Source organism: Typopeltis vanoorti, chromosome 13 (assembly GCF_054136105.1).
Source record: "Typopeltis vanoorti isolate ZY-2024b chromosome 13, IOZ_Tvanoo_1.0, whole genome shotgun sequence".
NCBI lineage: Eukaryota > Metazoa > Arthropoda > Arachnida > Uropygi > Thelyphonidae > Typopeltis > Typopeltis vanoorti.
The window spans coordinates 36,410,736-36,435,529 of record NC_143561.1 but is presented as its reverse complement, the minus strand read 5'-3'; the positions used below and the strand labels follow the sequence as shown (position 1 = coordinate 36,435,529).

General features: G+C 37.5%; 1 protein-coding gene across 5 annotated transcripts in view; it reads right to left on the bottom strand.

Moving 5' to 3' along the window:
• The window catches only part of tgo (Aryl hydrocarbon receptor nuclear translocator homolog tgo), a 439,650-nt gene that overhangs the window by 75,457 nt on the left and 339,399 nt on the right, over positions 1-24,794 (bottom strand). For all 5 annotated transcript variants that reach the window (XM_090402556.1, XM_090402553.1, XM_090402554.1 and 2 more), the window contains 2 exons: positions 17,966-18,083; positions 5,661-5,690 (listed from right to left, as the gene is read on the bottom strand). In XM_090402556.1, coding sequence (XP_090258682.1) covers positions 5,661-5,690; positions 17,966-18,083 — 148 coding nt within the window. The remainder of the gene's footprint in view (positions 1-5,660; positions 5,691-17,965; positions 18,084-24,794) is intronic.

The window sequence follows — 24,794 nt, the reverse complement described above, 5'->3', positions numbered from 1 at the left end:
TAAGGACATACAACCATACCACTGAATATTTCTTCTGGTGATTAGTTTACGGGATTAACAATGCACATAAAGTATATTAATTAAAGGTAACTTTAATGAATAACTTCTATATTTCGGCAACATCACATTCCCATCTTCAGGAACATAAAGATATGGTATGTGCACACAGGCACTAACACAAAGCAAATGAGGAAGAAAGCAAGAAACTAATATTGTTCCTAAAGTCCTAATGGTGCTCTTTGGCGGGCTAATTTGGTAGTCTTGGCAATTTGGGCTGAAGTTCTCATAATGTAAGTCTCCCAAATTTGGGGTAGTTTCATGCACCCAAATTTGTTGAGGTTAGGAACGTTTTTTAGAGCTGCTGAAGATTCTTTGAATAATCTTTCGTATTTAAACTTGCTGCGATCAATTATTTTTGTTTTCTTCCAACGAATTTTATGGTGGGTATCTGAGGCATGGTCTGCCAGCTCAGAGCAGCTGTACTGGTGGAACCGGATGTAGTCTTTGTGTTCTGAAATCCTGATATTTGTTGTTCTGCCTGTTTGGCCAAAGTAGGACAATTTGCAGCTGCAAGGGACCTGGTATACACCAGGTAGATCTAGGGGAAGTGGTTGGTCTTTGGTAGAGCGGATAAGGGATGCCAACTTTTTATATGGTTTGTAACAGGAAGTAAGGTCATATTTTTTGAGGATATTGGTTATTTTCTCAGAGGTGCCCTGGATGTAGGGGATGGTGATAGACTTGGTGTAATCTTTATTGTGGAGGGGGTTGTGATTTACTGGTTTTAGAATTTTTTGGATTTTTTTGAGGTTATAGCCATTGGCTAAGAAAGTGTTGAGGATGTGGTTTAGTTCAGTAGTTAGGGCCTTGTCATCTGAGCAGATTAATTTTGCATGTTATATAGTGTTTTTATAACCCTATATTGTTGTGAGGGGAGGGGACTGCTAGTGAATGTATCTGCCAGTATGGGTGGGTTTTCTGTGAACAGAGAAAACCAAAGATCCATCAAGCTGGCGGGTGATTAAAGTGTCTAGGAAGGGGAGGGTGTTGTTTTCCTCTTTTTCTAAGGTGAACTGGACTCTGGGGTGTTGGTTGTTTAAGTGTGTTAGGAAGGAGTGGAGTGTGTCTGAACCATGTGGCCAAATAGCAAACACATCATCCACATAACAAAGCCAAATAGTGGGTTTTTGTGGGGCGGAGTTTAAGGCTTTCTCTTCAAATGTCTCCATAAAGAAATTGGCCAAGGGTGGGGAAAGCAGTGAACCCATGGCTGTCCCCTCTATCTGTTTGGAGAACTTTCCTTGCCAAACGAAATAGCCTGAGTTCATTGTGAACTGAAATAGGGCTGAGATATTGGGAGGAAACTTGGCTTGGATGAGCTCTAGGGTTTCTTTGAGTGGGACATTAGTGAATAGGGAGGAGACGTCAAAACTGACCATTATGTCAGTGTGTTGGAGTGCGAGAGGTTTTCTATACTGGCTTTAAAGTGGGCTGAGTTTTTTTATGTGTGATGGTGTGTTGCCAGTGTAGTGTGTGAGCGTTTTGGCTAAATGTTTGGCTAATTTATATGTGGGGGAATTAATGCCATCCACTATGGGACGCAATGGCACATTTTGTTTATGTATTTTGGGGAGTCCATATAATCGGGGGGGGTCTAGAGTTATAAGGTTTTAGTTTGTTGGTGACTTCCACAGGCCAAGAAGTGACCTTCTTAAGGAGTCTGTGGAGAGTTGTAATCTGAGAGCTGGTCGGATTATGTTCAATGGGGAGGTAAGTCGTACGGTCTAGTACTAAAGCAGTTAGCTTACCTTTGTAGTCTTTTTGATTGAGCACCACAGTGGCGTTTCCCTTATCCGCCTTGGTGATTACTATTTTTTTGTTGTTTTTCAATTCTTGTAGGGCAGCATATTTTTTTTTGGATAAGTCGGTTTTTGGAGGTTTGGCTTTAGTGAGAACACCGACTACATCCAGTCTAACGTTGTTGGGGATATGGTTAGGCAGGTTGCGAATCCCACGTTCTATCTGGATCATGATTTCTTCGGCAAGTATTCTTTTAGGAGCTAGGGCGAAATTGTGGCCACGTGAAAGTGTGGTGAGTGCTTCAGGCTTCGCCCTAGCTCCTAAAAGAATACCTGCCAAAGAAATCATGATCCAGATAGAACATGGGATTCGCAACCTGCCTAACCATATCGCCAACAACGTTAGACTGGATGTAGTCGGTGTTCTCACTAAAGCCAAACCTCCAAAAACCGACTTATCCAAAAAAAAATATGCTGCCCTACAAGAATTTAAAAACAACAAAAAAATAGTAATCACCAAGGCGGATAAGGGAAACGCCACTGTGGTGCTCAATCAAAAAGACTACAAAGGTAAGCTAACTGCTTTAGTACTAGACCGTACGACTTACCTCCCCATTGAATATAATCCGACCAGCTCTCAGATTAGAACTCTCCACAGACTCCTTAAGAAGGTCACTTCTTGGCCTGTGGAAGTCACCAACAAACTAAAACCTTATAACTCTAGACCCCCCCCCCCTGATTATATGGACTCCCAAAAATACATAAACAAAATGTGCCATTGCGTCCCATAGTGGATGGCATTAATTCCCCCACATATAAATTAGCCAAACATTTAGCCAAAACGCTCACACACTACACTGGCAACACACCATCACACATAAAAAACTCAGCCCACTTTAAAGCCAGTATAGAAAACCTCATACTCCAACACACTGACATAATGGTCAGTTTTGATGTCTCCTCCCTATTCACTAATGTCCCACTCAAAGAAACCCTAGAGCTCATCCAAGCCAAGTTTCCTCCCGATATCTCAGCCCTATTTCAGTTCACAATGAACTCAGGCTATTTCGTTTGGCAAGAAAAGTTCTCCAAACAGATAGAGGGGACAGCCATGGGTTCACCACTTTTCCCACCCTTGACCAATTTCTTTATGGAGACATTTGAAGAGAAAGCCTTAAACTCCGCCCCACAAAAACCCACTATTTGGCTTTGTTATGTGGATGATGTGTTTGCTATTTGGCCACATGGCTCAGACACACTCCACTCCTTCCTAACACACTTAAACAACCAACATCCCAGAGTCCAGTTTACCTTAGAAAAAGAGGAAAACAACACCCTCCCCTTCCTAGACACTTTAATCACCTGCCAGCTTGATGGATCTTTGGTTTTCTCTGTTCACAGAAAACCCACCCATACTGGCAGATACAGTCACCAGCAGTCCCCCCCCCCCTCACAACAATATGGGGTTATAAAAACACTATATAACAGGGCAAAATTAATCTGTTCAGATGACAAGGCCCTAACTACTGAACTAAACCACATCCTCAACACTTTCTTAGCCAATGGCTATAACCCCAAAAAAATCCAAAAAATACTAAAACCAGTAAACCACAACCCCCTCCACAATAAAGATTACACCAAGTCTATCACCATCTCCTACATCCAGGGTACCTCTGAGAAAATAACCAATATCCTCAAAAAATATGACCTTACTTCCTGTTACAAACCATATAAAAAGTTGGCATCCCTTATCCGCTCTACCAAAGACCAACCACTTCCCCTAGACCTACCTGGTGTATACCAGGTCACTTGCAGCTGCAAATTGTCCTACTTTGGCCAAACAGGCAGAATAACAAATATCAGGATTTCAGAACACAAAGACTACATCCGGTTCCACCAGTACAGCTGCTCTGGGCTGGCAGACCATGCCTTAGATACCCACCATAAAATTCATTGGAAGAAAACAAAAATAATTCATCGCAGCAAGTTTAAATACGAAAGATTATTCAAAGAATCTTCAGCAGCTCTAAAAAACGTTCCTAACCTCAACAAATTTGGGTGCATGAAACTACCCCAAATTTGGGAGACTTACATTATGAGAACTTCAGCCCAACTGCCAAGTCCACCAAATTAGCCCACCAGAGGGCACCATTAGGACTTTAGGAACAATATTAGTTTCTTGCTTTCTTCCTCATTTGCTTTGTGTTAGTGCCTGCATGCACATACCATATCTTTATGTTCCTGAAGATGGCAATGTGACGTTGCCGAAATATAGAAGTTATTCATTAAAGTTTCCTTTAATTAATATACTTTATGTGCATTGTTAATTCCGTAAACTAATCACCAGTTATATCTGACCAACGTATAAGCCTTGCTAATAGAATCTTGAATATTTCTTCATCACCACCACCACTAGCACCAGAGGTCTTTCTTTCTCTCTCTCTCTCTCTCCAATAACTTTAAGAATGAAGTTATCGTAAGTACCAATAAAACTAATTAATTTCTACAGAGATACTCTTCAAAAATCAAAGAACTTAAATTTGCATCACACTGTGAAGACTTTTTCCTGAGATCATTGTGGAACACATTTTCCACAATACAATGGCAAGAATAACAGAAAAATCATGAAGTATGATGGGAAGTTCTATTTTATAGTACATCAAGGATGACAGTCCTTTCACATCAGATAGGAATTTGCTGGTGATATCAGCAGATACTACATTATTTTTACATATGCATTGATATTACTGCAAGTTGGGTAAGCAGAATTTCATTCGCATCCTCTGTGATGTTTTCACTCCTCTCTTATATGGATGCAGAGGCTTATAGTGCAGCCAACTTCCTTAGTAATTGCTTAAAATGTTGAATTAGTATATTGTTTCTATTCATACAAGACAGTGTGTTACCTAGATGAATTCATTAAGAATTTGTTTCTTAGGTGATCTTTCCTGCATGGGGCTGGCAAGATCTTGGAATACTGGTAGTGGTGGTGGGGACATTCTTTCTCTGACCTTCATGCCATTTTCAAATTCTACCATGGGCATGGATGTTTGTGATTGATTTTAAATAAATTTCATGAAATTGGAACCTTGGGCAGTCATTCACAATATGAGTGATCTGGGCTATGGGGGAAGGGTCACAATAAGGATGGTCTGACAGTTTCCATTCGTGTAGTAGGTAGCCACATCTGCCTGGTTAGTTCTGATCCTGTTGACAGATGACCAAATCTTCCTAGGAAGAGTAAAACCAGGTTGCGGAGCATAGGGATCTTCTAACAGGAAGCCATTTGTTGGGAGAGTGTTAGGCCAGTGTTCTCTCCATGTGTTAGATGTTGATGGTAAGGCAGCTGAAGAGAGTTCGTCCATGAACCAGAAAGGGTTTCTTGATTTTAGGTGAAGACTAGGTGGATTTCATGGTAACCTCCAAGACATCCATGAGGTGATGGATGAAGCCCTGGATTGGCTTTCTGGACTAGACATTAACTTATAGCTGCATTGTATTCTTTTTCATCATAAGAATAAATAAATAAATGAATTTCATTGCCTGGTGTGAGAGACCACTATCCCACTTATTGAAGACCTGAAAGAGCTTCATGTTTGGTCCCTAGAGCAGGGTTTCTAGACTAGATAAAAAATAAATAAAAAATACAAAAATAAATAAATAAAAATAATTAAATGGTAAAAAAAAAAATCCTTATCTCGCCCATGGTGCTAATGTATCATATCCTTTGTGGGTAAGACACAAAACTTTACTATCTGAAGAAGATTGTACTGAAATTTTAGTTATAAAAGATAACATTTACTGTATAAATACAAAATCAGAAACTTGTCATTTGTTACATAACTTTCATATATTACTTACACTGATGTCCTTCTTTCTTCACTGTCCCAGCTGTAATAGAATTATAAAAAAAAAAGATAAAAATTAAATGCTTAATTCTGGAAAATTTCATATTAAAATTATTCACAGTTAATGGCTAAGGGTTAGTTTCAATAGATTATGAAATAAATGGATAATAAAGATGCTAGAAAACGTATGCACATGAGTGTACTATAATAATCCAACACAATTTCATTAATATTTTCCAATTAATAAACTGCTTCTGAATTTTGGTCATTTCTTGGCACTTTAAATGATTCATCATTTAAATGCATTCAATTCAGATATATTTATACAAGAAGATGATCATCACAAGTCACCATTAGGTATAAAATATTTACAATTCTTCTTCTTCAGCTTATCCCACTTAAGTATGATCACTGTTTTTAATTAGTCTCATCCACATCCTCCTGTCTTTGGCTGTAACCACATCTAAGCTCTTCATCCTCGGGTCCTCCTCCATCTCTTCTTTGGCAGCCTACACTTCCTCCTCCCCTGCACATCCATCTGCATGACCTTTCTTCTCACATACTCGTCCTCCCTCCTTGTCACATGACCAAACCATCTCAACCTTACCTCCTGTATTTTTGCTCCTAAGTTCATAACTTTCACCGTTCCCCCTACATAGTAATTTCTCAGATGATCCCTTCTGGTTACATCACACATCCACCTAAGCATTCTCATCTCTGCTATCTCCATCCTGCTGATGTTATTTTTCCTCAGGGCCACAGTTTCCATAACATACATCATAGCTGGTCTCACCACTGTCCTGTAGATTGACTGGCACCCTCTTATGACATAGCACCCCAGCCATCTCTCCCTCCAGTGCCTCCATCCAGCTTGTATCCTGCATCCCACTTCCTTCTTAGCCTCTCCATCCTCTTTCACTGATGAAAGAGGATGTAGATGAAAGTATCTAAAGTCACTAACCTTTCTGATGACATTTCCGTCCAGCTCCAGATTTACCTCTTGGCCATTTCCTTTGCAACACACGTACTCTGTCTTCCTTCTGCTCAGCCTCATCTCTCTCTCTTCCAGTAGTCTCCTCCATTTTTCCAATTTACCTGCCACTTCTTCTCTTCATTCTGCACACAGCATGATGTTTAGACAAGAGTTTGGAAATGCTCCCAGGCATTTCCAAATTCTTGTCTTCACATTTCTGTACATCTCCTGCATCAGCCTGACATATTTCTCTGGTACCTTCTTCTCCCTCAGACACCTCAGGACTTCTTGCCTTGGTACTCTATTGTACGCTTTTAAAAATATAGTATGTATACAAATATTTACAATGGCTATTGTTTATGTAAAAAATATATAGAGGTACTATACACACAGTACTTCTTGCCTTGAACTAATAACAATGATTCCAATAATAAACCAAACTATCTCTGAGAATTTTAAGGTAGGTGTGTTTGAAAGAACTGCATACAAGTGTAGTGTTTATTTTCACTGTTAAAAAAGAATGGTAGAGCTTATGCTATGCAAATTGCATCACAAAAATATTTTATGATGCAGTTTTCATAGCATAAGCTCCACCACTCTTTTATTAGATTCTAGTTTTTGGCGAATATGATGGATATAGCAAAAATATTCAAGCCAGGTATGAGAAACGGTATTTAACTATCTATCCTGAAGTTGGGAACACACTTTTCTGCATTAATCCATTATATATTATAAAAAAAGAACCATAATCTTATTATTACTATGCAGGCCCCTCTGCAAAAGCAAAGACTTATCAAGGGCAGAGCCTCTTCCAGATCACCTATAATCTAAATACCTATTATATTCCTATTTGAAAAACTTCACTAATGATGCACTCACAACACCCACTAGTAGCCCATTCATTCCAACATTCATTCACCAAATGCCAAGTGCCGAATGAGTGTTGAAAAGAATATGTACTGCTCATGCTTCCTAATCACACCCTTACTAAGCTTCTAGGAAAAAAAAGCTGAGTTTGTTCCTTACTGGCCACGAGCTCTAAAATCATACGTATTTATAAAACCCCATTACCAACTTGGATTTTTCTATCATTTCTTCTCTTTTCCATCTATTAATCCAACTTTACATACCATATTTCCTCATTCTCTACTCACCGCACAATTCCATAAGGCAGATATTATCTTGCTTACCCTAGATTTTTTTCCAATTGTCTCCTCTGAATCAAGGTAACCATATTGGAGCACTGTGTTGATGTTCCCTTCAACACTGCAGTGACTTTTTCAACTATCACCTCAGATTTTGGACAACCATATCTGAGTAAGTACAGCATTCAAGATTTGATCTTATCAAGGCACTGTAAATTGCAAGAATAACTTCCTTATTCCTATATGATTATTGGTAGTAATGAAGTAGACATCTTAGGAATGCAGCTAATGCATTTGCACCAAAGGAATCGACGATTCCTATTTTTGTGTGGCACGTACACTGAATTCCAAGAGGTATATGAACATTCTGGATAATGCAATGCTTCCTACTTTGTGGCATTTCTACAGAACTGTCTCTTTCAACAAGACAATGCACTGCGTCAGAAGGCTGCAGTAACAGCATGCTTTGTGGATACTGGTCTCCACAGAGCCTTGATATGAATCCTACCAAACATCCTTGGGATGAACTGGAGGTCGGATAAGGTCAAGGAATGTTCGCCCACAACAGGGGTCGGCAACCTTTTTTGGATTGAAGAGCCATTTTTAAAATTATATCTGTTAAAAAAAAATTTAGGGAGCCACACGCAGTCATGAGCAGCCAATGGTCCACAGGTTGCATGTGGTCCTCTCAGGTTTTTTGTGCGGTCCACGGTGTTCGTTTTGCAGTAGAATTAGTATATTTTAATTAAAAATTTATTTTATGAATGTTGATTTTTACATATGGATTTATTTGTGCAGGTTAAAAAATTAAAATATAGCTAAATAATCGAAAATAAATTAATATTTTCTTATCAAAGAAAAAGAAAATATTCTTTATGCAGATCGAACTGAGTATTTGATTTACTATTAAATTGCTCTTGTGTAGAGGCTTAAGTGCTGTGAGGACATTATGTTGGAGGTTTAATGGATTTTTTACAACACTCAAAAAAGAATTAAAATAGAATTTAATACTTCCTATATTTCGTCCTAGTCACTAGGACATCCACGGGGATTACAAAAACAATTAATGTAACATGCACACAAAAACTTACAATACTAAGCCCAACCACGTGGGTGACACTAAAGTCCTATCTAGGTGGAGCGCCCTCTAAGGGCGGTAGTAGGTGGCCTGGAATGTAAGGTGGGACCTCTGGTGATGAGTGTTTCCCAAATTTTCGAAAGCTTAATGCAACCGTATTTGTTAACATTTGGTTGGTTTCTGAGAGCTGCTGCTGCTGATTCTAAGAAAAGTCTCTCTTTCTTGAATTTGCTGTGGTAGAGCATGGTGGTTTTTGTCCATGATACTCTGTGGGTGGTGTCCAAAACATGGTCAGCCAAGCCTGAATGGCCATACTTGTGTTTAACGATATACGACTTGTGTTCCTCCAGGCGGATGGATGCTGATTTGCCTGTCTGTCCAAAGTACGCAAGCTTACAGGAACAGGGTACTTTGTAAACTCCAGGCAGAGAGAGAGGAGGGAGCTGATCTTTCGTAGAACGGATAAGGGTAGCAAGTTTGCAGTAGGGCTTATATACTGTGTGTAGGTTATACTTTTTTAGTATCTTGGCGCTATTTTTTCCGAAGTGCCACGGATGTAGGGTATGGTGATGGCATTTTTAAAATCTTGTTGACGAGAGGGACGGGGAATGGGGGAGGAATTGATTATTTTTTTGATACTGTGTTCACTGTAGCCATTGGAGAGGAAAGTTCTGTGTATGTGGTTAAGCTCATCAGTGAGGGCTGTTCTACTGGAACAAAGATTGTGGGCTCTCTTGGTAAGGGTTTTAATGATGCCATATTGTTGTAAGTGGTGGTGGTGGTGGGAGAGTTTGTGAATGTATCTGCCTGGGTGTGTGGGTTTTCTGTATGCAGTGAAGGCAAGTGTATCATTAGGCAGGCGCATGACTAAGGTGTCTAGGAAGGGTAAACAATTGTTCTTTTCCTTTTCCATAGTAAACTGGATTCTTGGATGTAGGCTATTGAGATGACCGAGGAAGGAGTCTAACGTGTCTGGGCCATGAGGCCAAATAGAGAACACATCATCTACATATCTTAGCCAGATAGAAGGTTTGAGTGGGGCTGAGTCTATGGCTCGTTTTTCGAAATCTTCCATATAGAAATTGGCAGGGGGGGGGTGAGAGGGGGGAACCCATGGTGGTTCCCTCTATCTGCTTGTAGATTTTTTTTTATTCCAAGAGAAATACCCAGAGTTGATGGCAAAGGAAAAGAGATCTAAGATGTCAGAGGGGAAAACGTTTTCTAAGAGAGATAAAGTGTCAGTTAAGGGAATATTGGTAAACAAAGAGGAGATATCAAAGCTTACTAATATGATACTTACTAATACGAAGATTTGGGAAACACTCATCACCAGAGGTCCCACCTTACATTCCAGGCCACCTACTACCGCCCTTAGAGGGCGCTCCACCTAGATAAGACTTTAGTGTCACCCACATGGTTGGGCTTAGTATTGTAAGTTTTTGTGTGCATGTTACATTAATTGTTTTTGTAATCCCCGTAGATGTTCTAGTGACTAAGACGAAATATAGGAAGTATTAAATTCTATTTTAATTCTTTTTGAGTGTTGTAAAAAATCCATTAAACCTCCAACATAATGTCCTCACAGCACTTAAGCCTCTACACAAGAATTCTAATCATCCATGGAGAAGATTTAGCACGTAAATCCAAGCAATACGGTAGGTCAAAACTACGACTATCTAGACAACTAAATAGGCTGGCCTTTTTAAAAAGATGTCGGGATACAAGAGTGATACGGAAATGTGTTAAAATGAAGACCAATTTCCATTCCAAAAAAGCACTCCGTATATATAAACATGCCAGCCTAGCATTACTATGCGAGCAAATCGCCTCTACTTGTGCCGCCCCCGCAGTGACGAACGCCGCCATTGGCTCCTTACATTCAGAGCTCTCCACCGTTCTTAACCCTGAACATTGGTCGATTCTCTCTGACATTTCGGAAACTTCCGCACAGAGAGAATTTCAAAAAATAAAAAACAAACACGTCAAGAAATACAGCAACCTGGTTAAAGACAAACCACAACCACAAATTCAACCGCTCCAGACAGTAATAAACCTCTCTTCCAAAAGGCTCAACGAGGCTGCCGTCAGCGCCCTTTGCCTCGGCCGTAATTTTGTCGTCGCCCTGAAAGAAGTGCCGGTGCTCGATGTAATGGTTAACGTCGAACGGGGGATCGGTCACTTACCGTCGGAGGTAGCCAACAACATCAGACTCGACGTAGCCAACATTCTCGTTCACTCTTCGCCTCCAAAAAGTAACTTATCTTATGCCCAACGCATGGCTCTCCAGAAACTACGCAAAGAAAAAAGTATCGTCATCACCAGAGCGGATAAGGGTAATGCCACAGTTGTTCTTAATACCAGCGAATACAATCGTAAAATGAACATTATCCTCATCGATCACGCTACCTACATCCCGCTAGAACACGACCCACAAAAACACAAGTTAAGAAATTAAAAATCTTACTTAAAAAAGTAACCCCCTGGCCCCCTGACGTCACGAAAAAACTTAAACCTTTCCGCTCCCCCCCCCGAATATACGGTTTACCAAAAATCCACAAACCCAATTCCCCACTCAGACCTATAGTAGATGCCACCAATGCACCTTGTTACAGACTGTCTAAACAGCTGGCCAACTATCTGTCCCCCCCTCACCGGAAATTCAGCTTCCTATATAAAAAACTCGACCCACTTTAAAGCCCTCACAGAAAATTTAACCTTGAATAATACAGACATATTAATAAGCTTTGGTATCTCCTCTTTGTTTACCAATATTCCCTTAACTGACACTTTATCTCTCTTAGAAAACGTTTTCCCCTCTGACATCTTAGATCTCTTTTCCTTTGCCATCAACTCTGGGTATTTCTCTTGGAATAAAAAAATCTACAAGCAGATAGAGGGAACAGCCATGGGTTCCCCCCTCTCACCCCCCCTTGCCAATTTCTATATGGAAGATTTCGAAAAACGAGCCATAGACTCAGCCCCACTCAACCCTTCTATCTGGCTAAGATATGTAGATGATGTGTTCTCTATTCGGCCTCATGGCCCAGACACGTTAGACTCCTTCCTCGGTCATCTCAATAGCCTACATCCAAGAATCCAGTTTACTATGGAAAAGGCAAAGAACAATTGTTTACCCTTCCTAGACACTTTAGTCAAGCGCCTGCCTAATGATACACTTGCCTTCACTGCATACAGAAAACCCACACACACAGGCAGATACATTCACAAACTCTCCCACCACCACCCCTCACAACAATATGGCATCATTAAAACCCTTACCAAGAGAGCCCACAATCTTTGTTCCAGTGGAACCGCCTTCACTAATGAGCTTAACCACATACACAGAACTTTCCTCTCCAATGGCTACAGCGAACACAGTATCAAAAAAATAATCAATTCCTCCCCCATTCCCCATCCCTCTCGTCAACAAGATTTTAAAAATGCCATCACCATACTCTACATCCGTGGCACTTTGGAAAAAATAGCCATGATACTAAAAAAGTATAACCTACACACAGCATATAAGCCCTACTGCAAACTTGCTACCCTTATCTGTTCTACGAAAGACCAGCTCCCTCCTCTCTCTCTGCCTGGAGTTTACAAAGTACCCTGTTCCTGTAAGCTTGCGTACTTTGGACAGACAGGCAACTCAGCATCTATCCGCCTGGAGGAACACAAGTCGTACATCGTTAAACACAAGTATGGCCATTCAGGCTTGGCTGACCATGTTTTGGACACCACCCACAGAGTATCATGGAAGAAAACCACCATGCTCCACCACAGCAAATTCAAGAAAGAGAGACTTTTCTTAGAAGCAGCAGCAGCAGTTCTCAGAAACCAACCAAATCTTAACAAATACGGTTGCATTAAGCTTCCGAAGATTTGGGAAACACTCATCACCAGAGGTCCCACCTTACATTCCAGGCCACCTACTACTGCCCTTAGAGGGCGCTCCACCTAGATAGGACTTTAGTGTCACCCACGTGGTTGGGCTTAGTATTGTAAGTTTTTGTGTGCATGTTACATTAATTGTTTTTGTAATCCCTGTAGATGTCCTAGTGACTAGGACGAAATATAGGAAGTATTAAATTCTATTTTAATTCTTTTTGAGTGTTGTAAAAAATCCATTAAACCTCCAACATAATATTTAATTGCTCATCACTGCTTTAAATTTAGAAACTACATAGAAAAATATTATAATTAAATTATTTATTCAGTTTTTTTTCTTTCTTTTTCTTTTTTTTTTTTTTTTTTTACAGTAACACATTATCATACTTGTAAAACACAGGGGTGGCATGTCACATGAAATTATATGATATTTTTAAATATTAAATAATAAAACAAAAGATTTGCTCCTCCTTACAAAAACGTGTATAAAATCCAATAACATACCTATTTCTTTAATTTAAAATATCTTCTTAGTGCGACTTTTGCTGTTAAAACTTCCTGGGATAGTGTCTCAATATGCGGCGAATACGCCGTAATTTTCATTTTCAAACATGACGAAAGACTCATGTTGTTTTGTATGTTTCTCAACTTACTTTTAATAAAATTCATATTAGAAAATATTTGCTCACAGAAATATGTTGATCGGAAAATCAATAGAAGTCCAAATGTGTATGTTTGAAAATACCCAAATGTAAGCGTCTGGTAAACAATTCCACGTGTCAAATACAATCTGATCATGCTTTTTAAGATCGTCTATTTCACACCATTTTTTTGTATTGCAAAGGTAGATTTTTGTCTTTCCAATTCCTCCAGGTCAGCTTTAAGATTTCTAAATTTTGAATTCCACAAATCCTGGGTTTTCAGGTCCTCTAACTGAAGTTGAAATGCAGCCTCATCAATTCCAGCAGAAAGTGAAAAATTTAATTCGGCAGGATTAATTTCAAGTGGTTGCAATAAAAATGACATAGTTGCCTTGTTATTTCTAAATTCCTCAAATCTCCCATTAAATGCAGATCGCATATTTACCACAATTTCTTTGAAAAAGGTTAAATTTATGGAATTATTATCAGCTTGTTATTGTTGATATTTCTTCAATGCAGGAAAATGTAATAATGTACCTTTCTCTAAGTCTGTCGCAAACAAATATAATTTTTGTTCAAATGAAATCACTTCTTCTAAAAGGAAAACTGCTGTATTTCCCTTTACCTGAAGTTTCTTATTTAGTGCGTTTAAATGGGAAGTCATATCCACCAAAAAGTAGAATTTTTGTAAAATGTAAATAGAATGTAAAGAAGGATTATCACGTATGATTTCAAAAAGTTCAAACATGAAAGTATTAATTTTTTCAGCATCGCATGTACTATTTTCGATTGTAAAACATCCTTGACTTAATGTAAAATGTCCTTAATTTATTGCAAATGCTAAATTTAGGGTTTTTAGTTTCTAATTTAATAAATAACATTCATTTTGCATTATTCAAAAATAGATTGTTTATTAACAAAAAGAGCCGCAATTATTCATTCAAAGAGCCGCAGGTTGCCGACCCCTGGTCTAGAACCTCATTATGTGTCTAGGATTGCTGCAGTCTTTGCAGCAAAAGGTGGTCCTTCATCATATTAAGGTAGGTGCCATAGCTGTTTGTTCCTCACACTATGGTGTCCATTGACTTCTTTTCAAGCAGTGTATATTCATTCCTGCTGCCTTTTTCTTATAGAATACGCTTTCTTTATCAGTCTCCCAGCTACAAATTTTGAAAGTTAAAACAAATATTAATCATTTTTGCAAGTTCATCTAATTCTTGAATGACCTTCAAATACTGTGTTATAGATGTTTAACCTTGTTGTGTCGGAAATAACTGGCCCACTATAAGTCGGCCATTTGTTTCAAACACAACATGAGAAAACGGTATCTTAACATGAAGACATGCTAAACTCTCAGGAGCAGAGGAAGAGAGGTAATAAATAACTTGTAATTGAAAGGTATAATAACTTAATTGATAATATTCTTATAGTGTAATCCAAATACTGTTTTAGAATCATACCCAATACAGGGAAAATTATGTTAACCAATTAGCGGAAGGCCTGATCACTATGCAATAGTCCATGACACGGCAGAAAATCCGAAAAGTCATCCGTAACCCCTGCAGTAACAGTTCCATCGAGAAAAGGACATGACCTCATCGTTATCTGACAAATCAAAGATGGCCGAGTGAGTGACGTAGACAGAGAGTGAGGGCGCTTGCCGTTGAGATATAAGGAGTGGCACGGACTTCAAATGCTTTCTTGTTTCTGCATCTTTCTGTGTTCCAGTTCGAAGGCCGTGAGGGCTGAGGAAGCTTGTCGTCGTTGTCCAGCAACTTTCCACGTTGCTGTGGGACCAGATGTCTAAGGACGTCCAACTGAACAACAGGGAACCAACAGACAGGGCCACTGGTGAGTTTGCCGCCAATGTAATGATAGCGAAGGAACCACACTTTGAAAAGAATGAATAGAGAAAGACAGCAGAGCGACAAGGAAATCTTGCCACGTCTGAAGGAGGACCAAATCTAAAACAAAGGAACCATTTCGCTATTCGCTAAGGAAAATAGCCCGCAAGGTGCATATCGTTTACCCTATATATATATATATATATATATATATATATATATATATATATATATATATATATATATATATCAAGCGCTGTAAAACCAGAGAAAGCAAAAAAAAAGGAGGAGAACCTTAAGCATAGCCCTGCTCGACCCAACTAGAAGATCCATTTTTGGACTGAACGTCTTGATAGGACCTTCCTGTTGTAATTTGTATTTTTGTGTTCGAGTGATACTATAGTGGGACAGTTAAGAGATGATTTATTATATGAAACACAATGAGTGAAGACACTGCTCTGTACATTAAGCCTGTGGCTTGTATAAGATTTATAGCAAGGAGTTTTTCTATTACAAAAATAGTAATTGATAAAATTGAGTGAACATATCATGTGTAATCTGATTAAATTTGTATTGCCAAAGCTTGCACTGGAGTATCATTTAATCTTAATGCAAACCACGGAAATAAGATTGATTAATTGATGCTCCTGGAATATAATTGTATGAGCCTGCAATTTAAGAAGTATGTGAGAGGGATTGAGTGAGCTTATTGCAGTTGCGTGAGCATTTGTGCATGAACTTATTTCTTTTATTTTATTATTACATGATTTCCTGTATATGATTTATTATTTTATTATTTATATTAAAATGTATATTATTTTAAATCAAAGTTTGTACGTTCTGTTGTTTGAGACTGACTTACCACTTATAAAAGTTCGAACCAGTGTAAGTGGGGGGGGAGACATTTGATGTAAGATAAAGAGAGGAGCCGCGACTGCACACCATGTGTTCCCAATGCAAAATAATATTGTCGAGATAGTTAGTAGAGTAGGCTTAAGTATCAGGAACTAGTTACCGGCTGGCGCAGTCGAACTAAAATAAATAAATTTGTCAGAAGCTAACTTCTGGTACAAGTAACCTTAAGATATAAAACTAAAGATAGAAGTAAAGACAAGGCAAAGACGTAACAACCTTTTATAGAAAAGCTATTAAAAAATAAATAAAAACAGAAAAATAACAGGACATAGGTAAAGAATGTCCGTTTAAGGAATCAAATGTCTGAACAGTCTAAACAATAAATGTATTATCTGAAGAATGCTTTCATAGTGATAACCCCCCCCCCAAAAAAAACCTATTCCAGTTGTTCATGAGAGGAACTTTCTATCCCTGGCCTTTCCTTCAGCTAGTTTCAGAGTCAGTCACTCTTTAGCACAACATGTAGGGTTTCCCTCACTGAAAATCAAGTTTTAACTGCACAGCTAGAAAAATCAACTGTACAACTCACACTACTGTATATAATTGTATATAGCACTTATCTGCTGTAATCTCTTCCAAGAAAGAATCTCAATTTGATGTTAGCCTCGAGATCAGTCATCAGTGATCGCTGAAGAACGGAGAATGGCTGCCCACCAATGTTTAAAAAACATTACTTAGGGCTAAAGAAGCTCCATCTACTCCTTTTGGCATAAAAGTCATCAGTTTTTTTGTTTTTTTTTAACGTATATAGTTTCTCTCTTTACTATCATTTTATTAGATATGTGTGAACTAATGAAGAAAATTTTCATCCTGATATTTAAAATGATTTTGTTTGTGATCAATTCAGGATATTTTACATTCCATTTTTTTTTAATGTATATAGTTTCTCTCTTTACTATCATTTTATTAGATATATCTGAACTACTGAAGAAAATTTTCATCCTGATATTTAAAATGGTTTTGATTGTGATCAATTCAGGATATTTTACATTCCAAACAAAATATTATTATCATTATTATATGGACACCTCCATGGAGTCCGAAGACTCATTGCAGGAGACCCAATCTATCCATACAAACTATCATGTCTCTCCTTGAATTCATTAACACACAAAACACTTACAACTGACTCTGGCAACCCATTCCACTCATTCACCACTCTCCAAGCAAAAAATCTAATTTTCACAACCCAACTAACCACACCTTTATTCAACTTCGAGATGAATCCTTATTCTAGTCCCTCTAAAGTGCTCAAACATTTCCCCTGCATCTATCCTATAAAATCCTTTTAAGCAGCCTTAAATGTTTGTATCATATCCCTCTTTTTCTCTGATCAACCAACTTCTGCAATCCATACACCTTTAATCTATCATTCAACAGGCCACTCACCATCTTGGTCACTTGCCTCTGAATCTTCTTCACTGCTTCTTCAACCCCAAGTATTTAAACAGTTAGATGATGTAGATAATATTTCATCAAAGTTTCAAACAATATAATCATACTTCTACCACTCCTTGTTCTTCAGTTGTGGTTATCTTATGTTGACAATATTTTTGCCATGTGGAATTCCTCATTAGTAGATTAGCAAGCATTCCTATATAGGATGAATTATTTCATCACAGAATTTCATTTAGAAGGGTGAATCTTCAAAAGGTAAATCTATTTTCTTATCCAACATTGTTAAACTAAGTAATATTGTTAATTTTAGTTATTAGGAATATAATTATCCTTTCTTAGTCTAATTCTTTCATGAGAAATTATCATATAAAAAAGAAACAAAATGTCAGTAGATGTGGTGTACATCAGATTAAGGGAATTTCATTCTACTACTTACTCTTTAAGTCTAAAATTCGACCTGCATTTGGCGATTCTTGTGTCGATAGTTGTTCTCGAATTTTCTCTACATCCTCAGGATGAATTAAATCATATACACAGGCATTAAACCAGTCTGACTGCAGGAAAAAAAAAAAATTATACATAGTATATCAATCCCCTCAAATATGCAGTTATTAGTTACGTACACAAATGTAATAAATGACTGATATTGATTATCTGAATAAAAGAAAACTCTTAATATATTTCATATGATAATTGTTATATTGACATCAATACTCTATCAATTGTCTTATTAAAGGCATAAGAAAGGGGAAGTATAAGTAGGCCATATCAAGAAATAATCATACCAAAAATGCTAGCAACAAAAGCAAAATGCAAGCAAGACTACAAGTATCTCTCACACAAAAAGTAATACAAAATAAAGTGAAACTTAGTAGCCTAGAGTCCTAACTAGGATGGATACCCTCTACGAGAATCAGAAGCCTGGGTTGTAACATGGGATCCCTAAGAATTAATGTTTCCCATATTTTGAAAAGTTGGTTTTTAAGGGCAGCTGTAGATTCTAAAAAAAAAAAAAATTTTCTTTCTTTCCCAAAATTCATCATAGTCCTTAAATCACAGTCATGATTTAAAGATGGTGGCTGATCTTCCAGTCATCTGCAGTAGGCCAACTTGCAGAAACAAGGAACTCTATCCACACTAGGAACTGAGAGTGGAAGGACAGTCCTTAGGAGAATAGATAAGGGTTGCCAATTTCAAGGCAGTGCACTTTTTTTTTTTTTTAATTCTGACTATTTTTTTGAATATATATTGGACATAGTTAATGGTAATAGTTACTATAATCTTTTAAGAGAAGGATTGGGTGAAGGATTAAGTATTGTTTTATTGTAGCCATGAAATAAGAAAGTATTATTATTATTTTTATGAGACCTCCAGTGAGTCAAGGACTCATAGTGGGGGAAATACATCACCTGCAACAGCCATCATGCTTTCTCTTAAATTCATTTACACTAGATGCACTCACCACTTCAACAGGCAAACTGTTCCACTCACTCAGTGCTCTGTGAGAGAAAAATCTAGCTCTTACCATTTTCTTAACTGCAAACAAACTTAACTTCAACTGATGCCCCCCTTATTCTCTCCCCACCTTCCACATAACAAAAAACTTCATCAGATGATACTCTATAACTTCCATTCAGAAGTTTATAAATCTCTATCATGTCACCACCAATCCTGTTAACCAGAGTGTGTAGTTCACATACTCTTAATCTGTCCTCATAATCTACATTCCATAATCCTGATATAATCTTTATAAATGTTCTTTGAATCCTTTCCACAGCTAGTTTATTCCCATGAAACCCAGGAGACCAAATCTCTACACGATAGTCCATACTTGGACTATCGTGTATTCCTTAATAAGGCCTTGTAAAGAGCCAAAAACGATTTCCTTATCCTTACATGTCACGGTTCATTTCAACATCATAATTATTCTCTGATTTATATTTCCAGGGGTGCTCAAGGATCAAAGCTGTATAACTGAGAGGAGATCTCCACATAGCCTTTAAAGGAATGAGGAGAACCGACCAGGGCTTCTGACCTAATGTCCAATCCTCACCTTCTCGTGGTGCAACCAGTTGGATATCTACCTGGATACTGGACAAACGAGGATGGGCTGGCAATTTGGGATTTAGCCAACCAAATTGTATTCTTATTGGCTTAAACCAATATACAAAATGATGGTACAACATGACCAAATTTCGTGCCACCTGGGGCGTCGCTTGGTTAAACAAGGCCCCCCCATTGTTATTGCAAGGGAACCAGGGCGAACAGCAAAAAGTTAGCTACTGGAACAAATCTGAAAGCACACCCCAACTCAACATCACCAGAGTTAAAGATCAGTACTATCAACATAAGAAGCCTCAATAGCAAAGAAATGGAGCTAGCTGAGGAATTAGATAAGTATCAGATCGACATAATGAGGTCTTTTTTTGTTTCAGTCATCCCTGAAACAAAAAAAGACAAAAACTGGTGAGATCTTTCTGAGCAATAAATACAAAATGTTATATTCAGGCAATGACAATCAAGGAAAAGAAGGAGTAGTCATAGTATTCAACACAAAATACGAGGCTAATCTTCTTGAATGGCAGGCAGTCTCAAGTAGAGTGATGTGGGCAAATATTAGAATGGGGAACTGGACAATGAGACTTATTTGTGCCTATGGTCCCACAGAAGGTTCTACTAAGGTAGAAGTGGAGGATTTTTTGAGGCTCTAGAGAAAGCTACTGACACAATGAAAAAGGAAAAGTTGGTCCTGGTTGGGGATCTAAATAGCAGAGTAGGAAGTGATTGTCAGACATACAAAAATGTTTTGGGAAAATTTGGAGAAAAGAGCAAAGCTAATATAACTGCAAATACCTGTTGGATTTCTGCTCAGGACATAGACTGGTTATTACTAACACCATGTTCCAACATAAAATTGTGCACAAATTCACATGGAGAGAAGAGGCAAGGAATTCAACTTCAACTCATCACTGTCAATAATAACCATGTTATTGTTAATAGTGATGTTTTCTCCCAGTGCAAGACACCAGAGTGTACAGAGGATTTGAAGTTGGAAGCGATCACTATTTAGTCCTGACCAGGATAAAATTGAATTTCCTATTGAAAAAAATGACATGTAAGAAAGTTTTAAAGCGAATCAAAGTTGAGGAGCTCTCAGATGTGAACTGTAGACTAAAATACACAAAGATTATTGAAAAAAAAATTAAAGAATTTGAGAACAAGAACCAAACCTTGAAGAAAACCCTGATTGATTTAGCCAGAGAGGCATCTGGCAAGGATAGAAAAATCAGAACTCCATGGAGGACACAGGAAGTTAAAGAGGCAGTGAAGGAAAACAAGAAAGCATATCAAAAGTTCCTGGCAAATAAGTCAGCTTGTGCTCTTAGAGAATACAGAGACAAATGTAAGAAAGCTAAACACTGTGTAAAACTAGCTAAACAAAAGTCATGGGAGGACTTTGGCAAGAACATAGAAAATAAATATCAAGAAGGTGGTAAGATATTCTGGAGGTTGTTGAAGAAGCTTAGAAATGGAGGAAAGAGTGCTGTAAAAGGAGTTAGAGATGATAAAGTTGACATGAATATGGGAGAAAAAGATATCCTTGAAGTATGGAGTAATTACTTCGAAAAATTGCTAAATGAAACAAGCAGTGATAGCACAGTGGAAAAAAAAATTAACGGGCATACAGTCAGGAATACATATCCATTCTTGAAGTAGAAAAAGCCATCAAAGACTTGAAATGTGTGGAAGGCAGCAGGAGTGGATGATATTCGACCAGAAATGCTGAAGTATGGTGGTATAAAAGTCTTACAGTGGCTGCACTGCATAGTTCAGAAGGCCTGGACAAAGGGACGAATTCCTGATGATTGGAGTAGAGCTCTAATAGTACCCATATATAAAAAGAGAAATAAAACTGAATGTGAGAATTACAGAGGTATTTCCCTACTGAGTGTTCCGAGCAAGATTTATGCCAGTATACTTGAGAAACGGTTGAGAAGAATTCTGGAAGAAAAGCTTGGTGAAGAACAAGCTGGATTCAGGCCAAATAGAGGCTGTCAGGATCAGATCTTCACCTTACAACAAATAGTGGAGAAATCATGGGAATATAACAAAGATCTGTATTTAAGTTTTGTCGATCTGGAAAAGGCATACGACAAGGTGACAAGAGAGAAGCTATTCAATACACTACAGTTATATGGTATCAATGGGGCGTTATATCAAGCAATACTTTGTCTTTATTTGAGTTACAAGTCAGCAGTGAGAATTGAAGGAAGTACAGGAAGATGGTTTAATGTTAAATCTGGTGTGAGACGAGGATGTACATTATCCCCTCTGTTATTCATTATCTATATGGATCACATTATGAAGGAAAGTAGTATTAAACATGATATCAGAATTGGAGATGTTGATGTCAGCTCTTTGCTTTATGTGGACGATGTTATACTTCTAAATAAATCCACTAAAAGTCTGCAAGCTTCTCTGACTAAATTGAATAACTGTTGTAATAGATATGGTATGAAGGTCAGCAATAAAAAGACAAAGACAATGAAAATAGATAGAATCATTGCAAATGTCAACTGTGTTTTGAATGGGGAATCTGTGGAACAAGTAAAACATTTCAGCTGCTTAGGCATGATTTTTAGTGAAGATGGTAAATTAAATATGGAAAGAGACAACAGAATCAACAAAGCTGGTATGGTAGGAAGTCAATTGAATAAATTCATATGGAATAAGAGAGAAATTAGTCGGAACACTAAATTAGCTGTATACAAGATAGTGTTCAAACCAGTTTTAACTTATGGATCTGTGAGCTGGGTCAGAAGTAAAACACTTGGATAAAGACTAGCGACCGCATATATGAGAGTCCTGAGAAAGAGAGAAAGATTAGAGGTGTGAACAGATGGCATCAATGCCAATATCACATTAAAAACGAGGATATTAGGAAAGAACTTGACATTGTCAACATCCAGGAATGCGTTAGCAGAGCTAATCTCAGGTGGTATGGTCACTTAAATAGAATGGGAGAGGAAAGATTAGCAAAACAAGTGTTCTTTGCCAGATTGACAGGAAAACGACCCAGAGGAAGACCAAGATATAAGTGGATTAAAAGGTACAAAGTGCCTTAGACGATAGAAATATAAGATTTGTTAATGTTGGAGTCTTGACAAGTAACAGACTGATTTAGAGGAAAATTGTAGATAGGAAGTTAGTAATGATGTAAATTTTTCATGTACTATCATATCCTGTACATCCCAGGAATTTGACTATGGTTATATTTCCAGTTTTTGCTATTTGATCTTTGAACTTTAAATGCCTATCCACCATAACACCAAGATTCCCAGTCTCATCAGTTTCTTGTAATATAACACTGCTAATATAATATAATATCCTGTTGGAAATCTCATCATATCAAATTAAATAACTTTACATTAATAACATTGAACTGAATGGCCATTATCATTTGCCCACATTTCCACCCAATTCGAATCGTTCTGTAAGTGCTGGATATCAGGATATCAGTATCTCTAGTGTGGTGGTGAAGATTTTAGAGAAGTTGGTAAGAATTTGCATACACAAATGAGTTGACAGACTGGCTATACTCTGCAATGAACAGCATGGGTTTACTAAAGGGAGCTCATGTTTTAGAAATTTGTTCATATTTTATAATAACGTCAATTGGATAAAGGGAACGGATATAATATGATACTGATGAATTTTGCTAAGGCATTTGATAGAATACCACACGAAAGGCTGTTGCATAAACTGGAGAATATGGGTTTGGAATATAGACTCTTGACTTGGATAAGTGGGTGGTTGACAGACAGGTATCAAAAAGGTGGTATACAGTGGGTGTAAATCTGCCAGATTTTGATGACCTGTGGTGTACATAACAACAATAGTCCTGGGACTGATCTCTGATGTACACCACAGGTCACCTAAAATCTGGCAGATTCACACCACCGTATACCACCTTTCTGATATCTGTCTGTCATGGTTACATGTTAAAATTACACTGCCAAAATTACACAAAGAAGAAATTACATATAGATAAAAATACACTAAGAAAAATTACACAAATTTGAATATTCAGACCAAAGTTTTTTACTTTAGAGTTTTTAAATTTTTTATGATGAATTTTATATTTATTTTCAGATAACAGTTCCGTTAATTTTGTAATACTTTATATGACCTACCAGTTGACTTTAATTCGATTAAAATATTATTGGTATTTTGTTGTCAAATTAAAAACATAAACTTTCTTAATATTGCAAAAATTACTTTTATTTTAAAAGATAATAAAAAACAAACGCTAAGTCATATAAGCTATGCAACGTAAAAAATCCAATCGTCTATTAGAGTCGTAATTTTGTACATTTAAAATACGTTGTTTTAACGAAATGTACCTACGATGTCCTGGGTTTCATTGACCAGTTAAATGCTACAAATAGTTTGTATGTTGTAAAGATAATTCTTTAACAATGTTATCCAAAAATTTTCAAACAGTTGGATGGGAACACTAAAAGAGCGACTGAAGTCCATAGTGCCATCCTTCGATACAATTTGTAGTTCTAGCTATAGAGTTGGCTGCAGAGTGTCTATGGTTCCAAGTAGAAATATTGAATAGAGGTTGTCTATAAGTGCCGTTCCTGAGCTGTCGACCTCGAATATATATACGTTAGAAGTAAAGGAGAACTTGCTCAATTTGTTCATTATATTCATCTAAATTAGAGAACAGATCAGCAACTTCTAAAAATGTTTCTACCATTTCTTCTTCTGGTAAAAGTGCAAGTAATTATAACATTTTAATGTGTACTAGAAATGACTGATTGGATTCATATAGAGATTTTAGTCCCCATTCATTTACTTTGCGTATAATAGATTGTGATAAGTAGAAAAAGCAACCACCAATTTCGAACATGGTACGGAAAGCATTCATTGCTGCTGTTTCAAAATCGGTCAAAATTTTTCATGGTCGAGCTTGAGAAATTTTCTCCAGTAACATGTTCAGCATCTTCACGTATATTTCTTCCTTTTTCCCTGGTAGAAGAGCCAGTAGACAAGGAAAAGCGATGCCTGAATCATATTGGACATAGATACTGTATAACTGATAATATATTTCTGGAACCACTTTAAATGTACCATCTGCTAGCCAAAAATCATTAACTACAGGTTATCTAGAAGAGTCTTGTGACCAATTAGTATTATACGTTCTGGATCTTCTTCCCCGGAATCATCAATAATCCATTTAGAGTACTTTCCTGGTA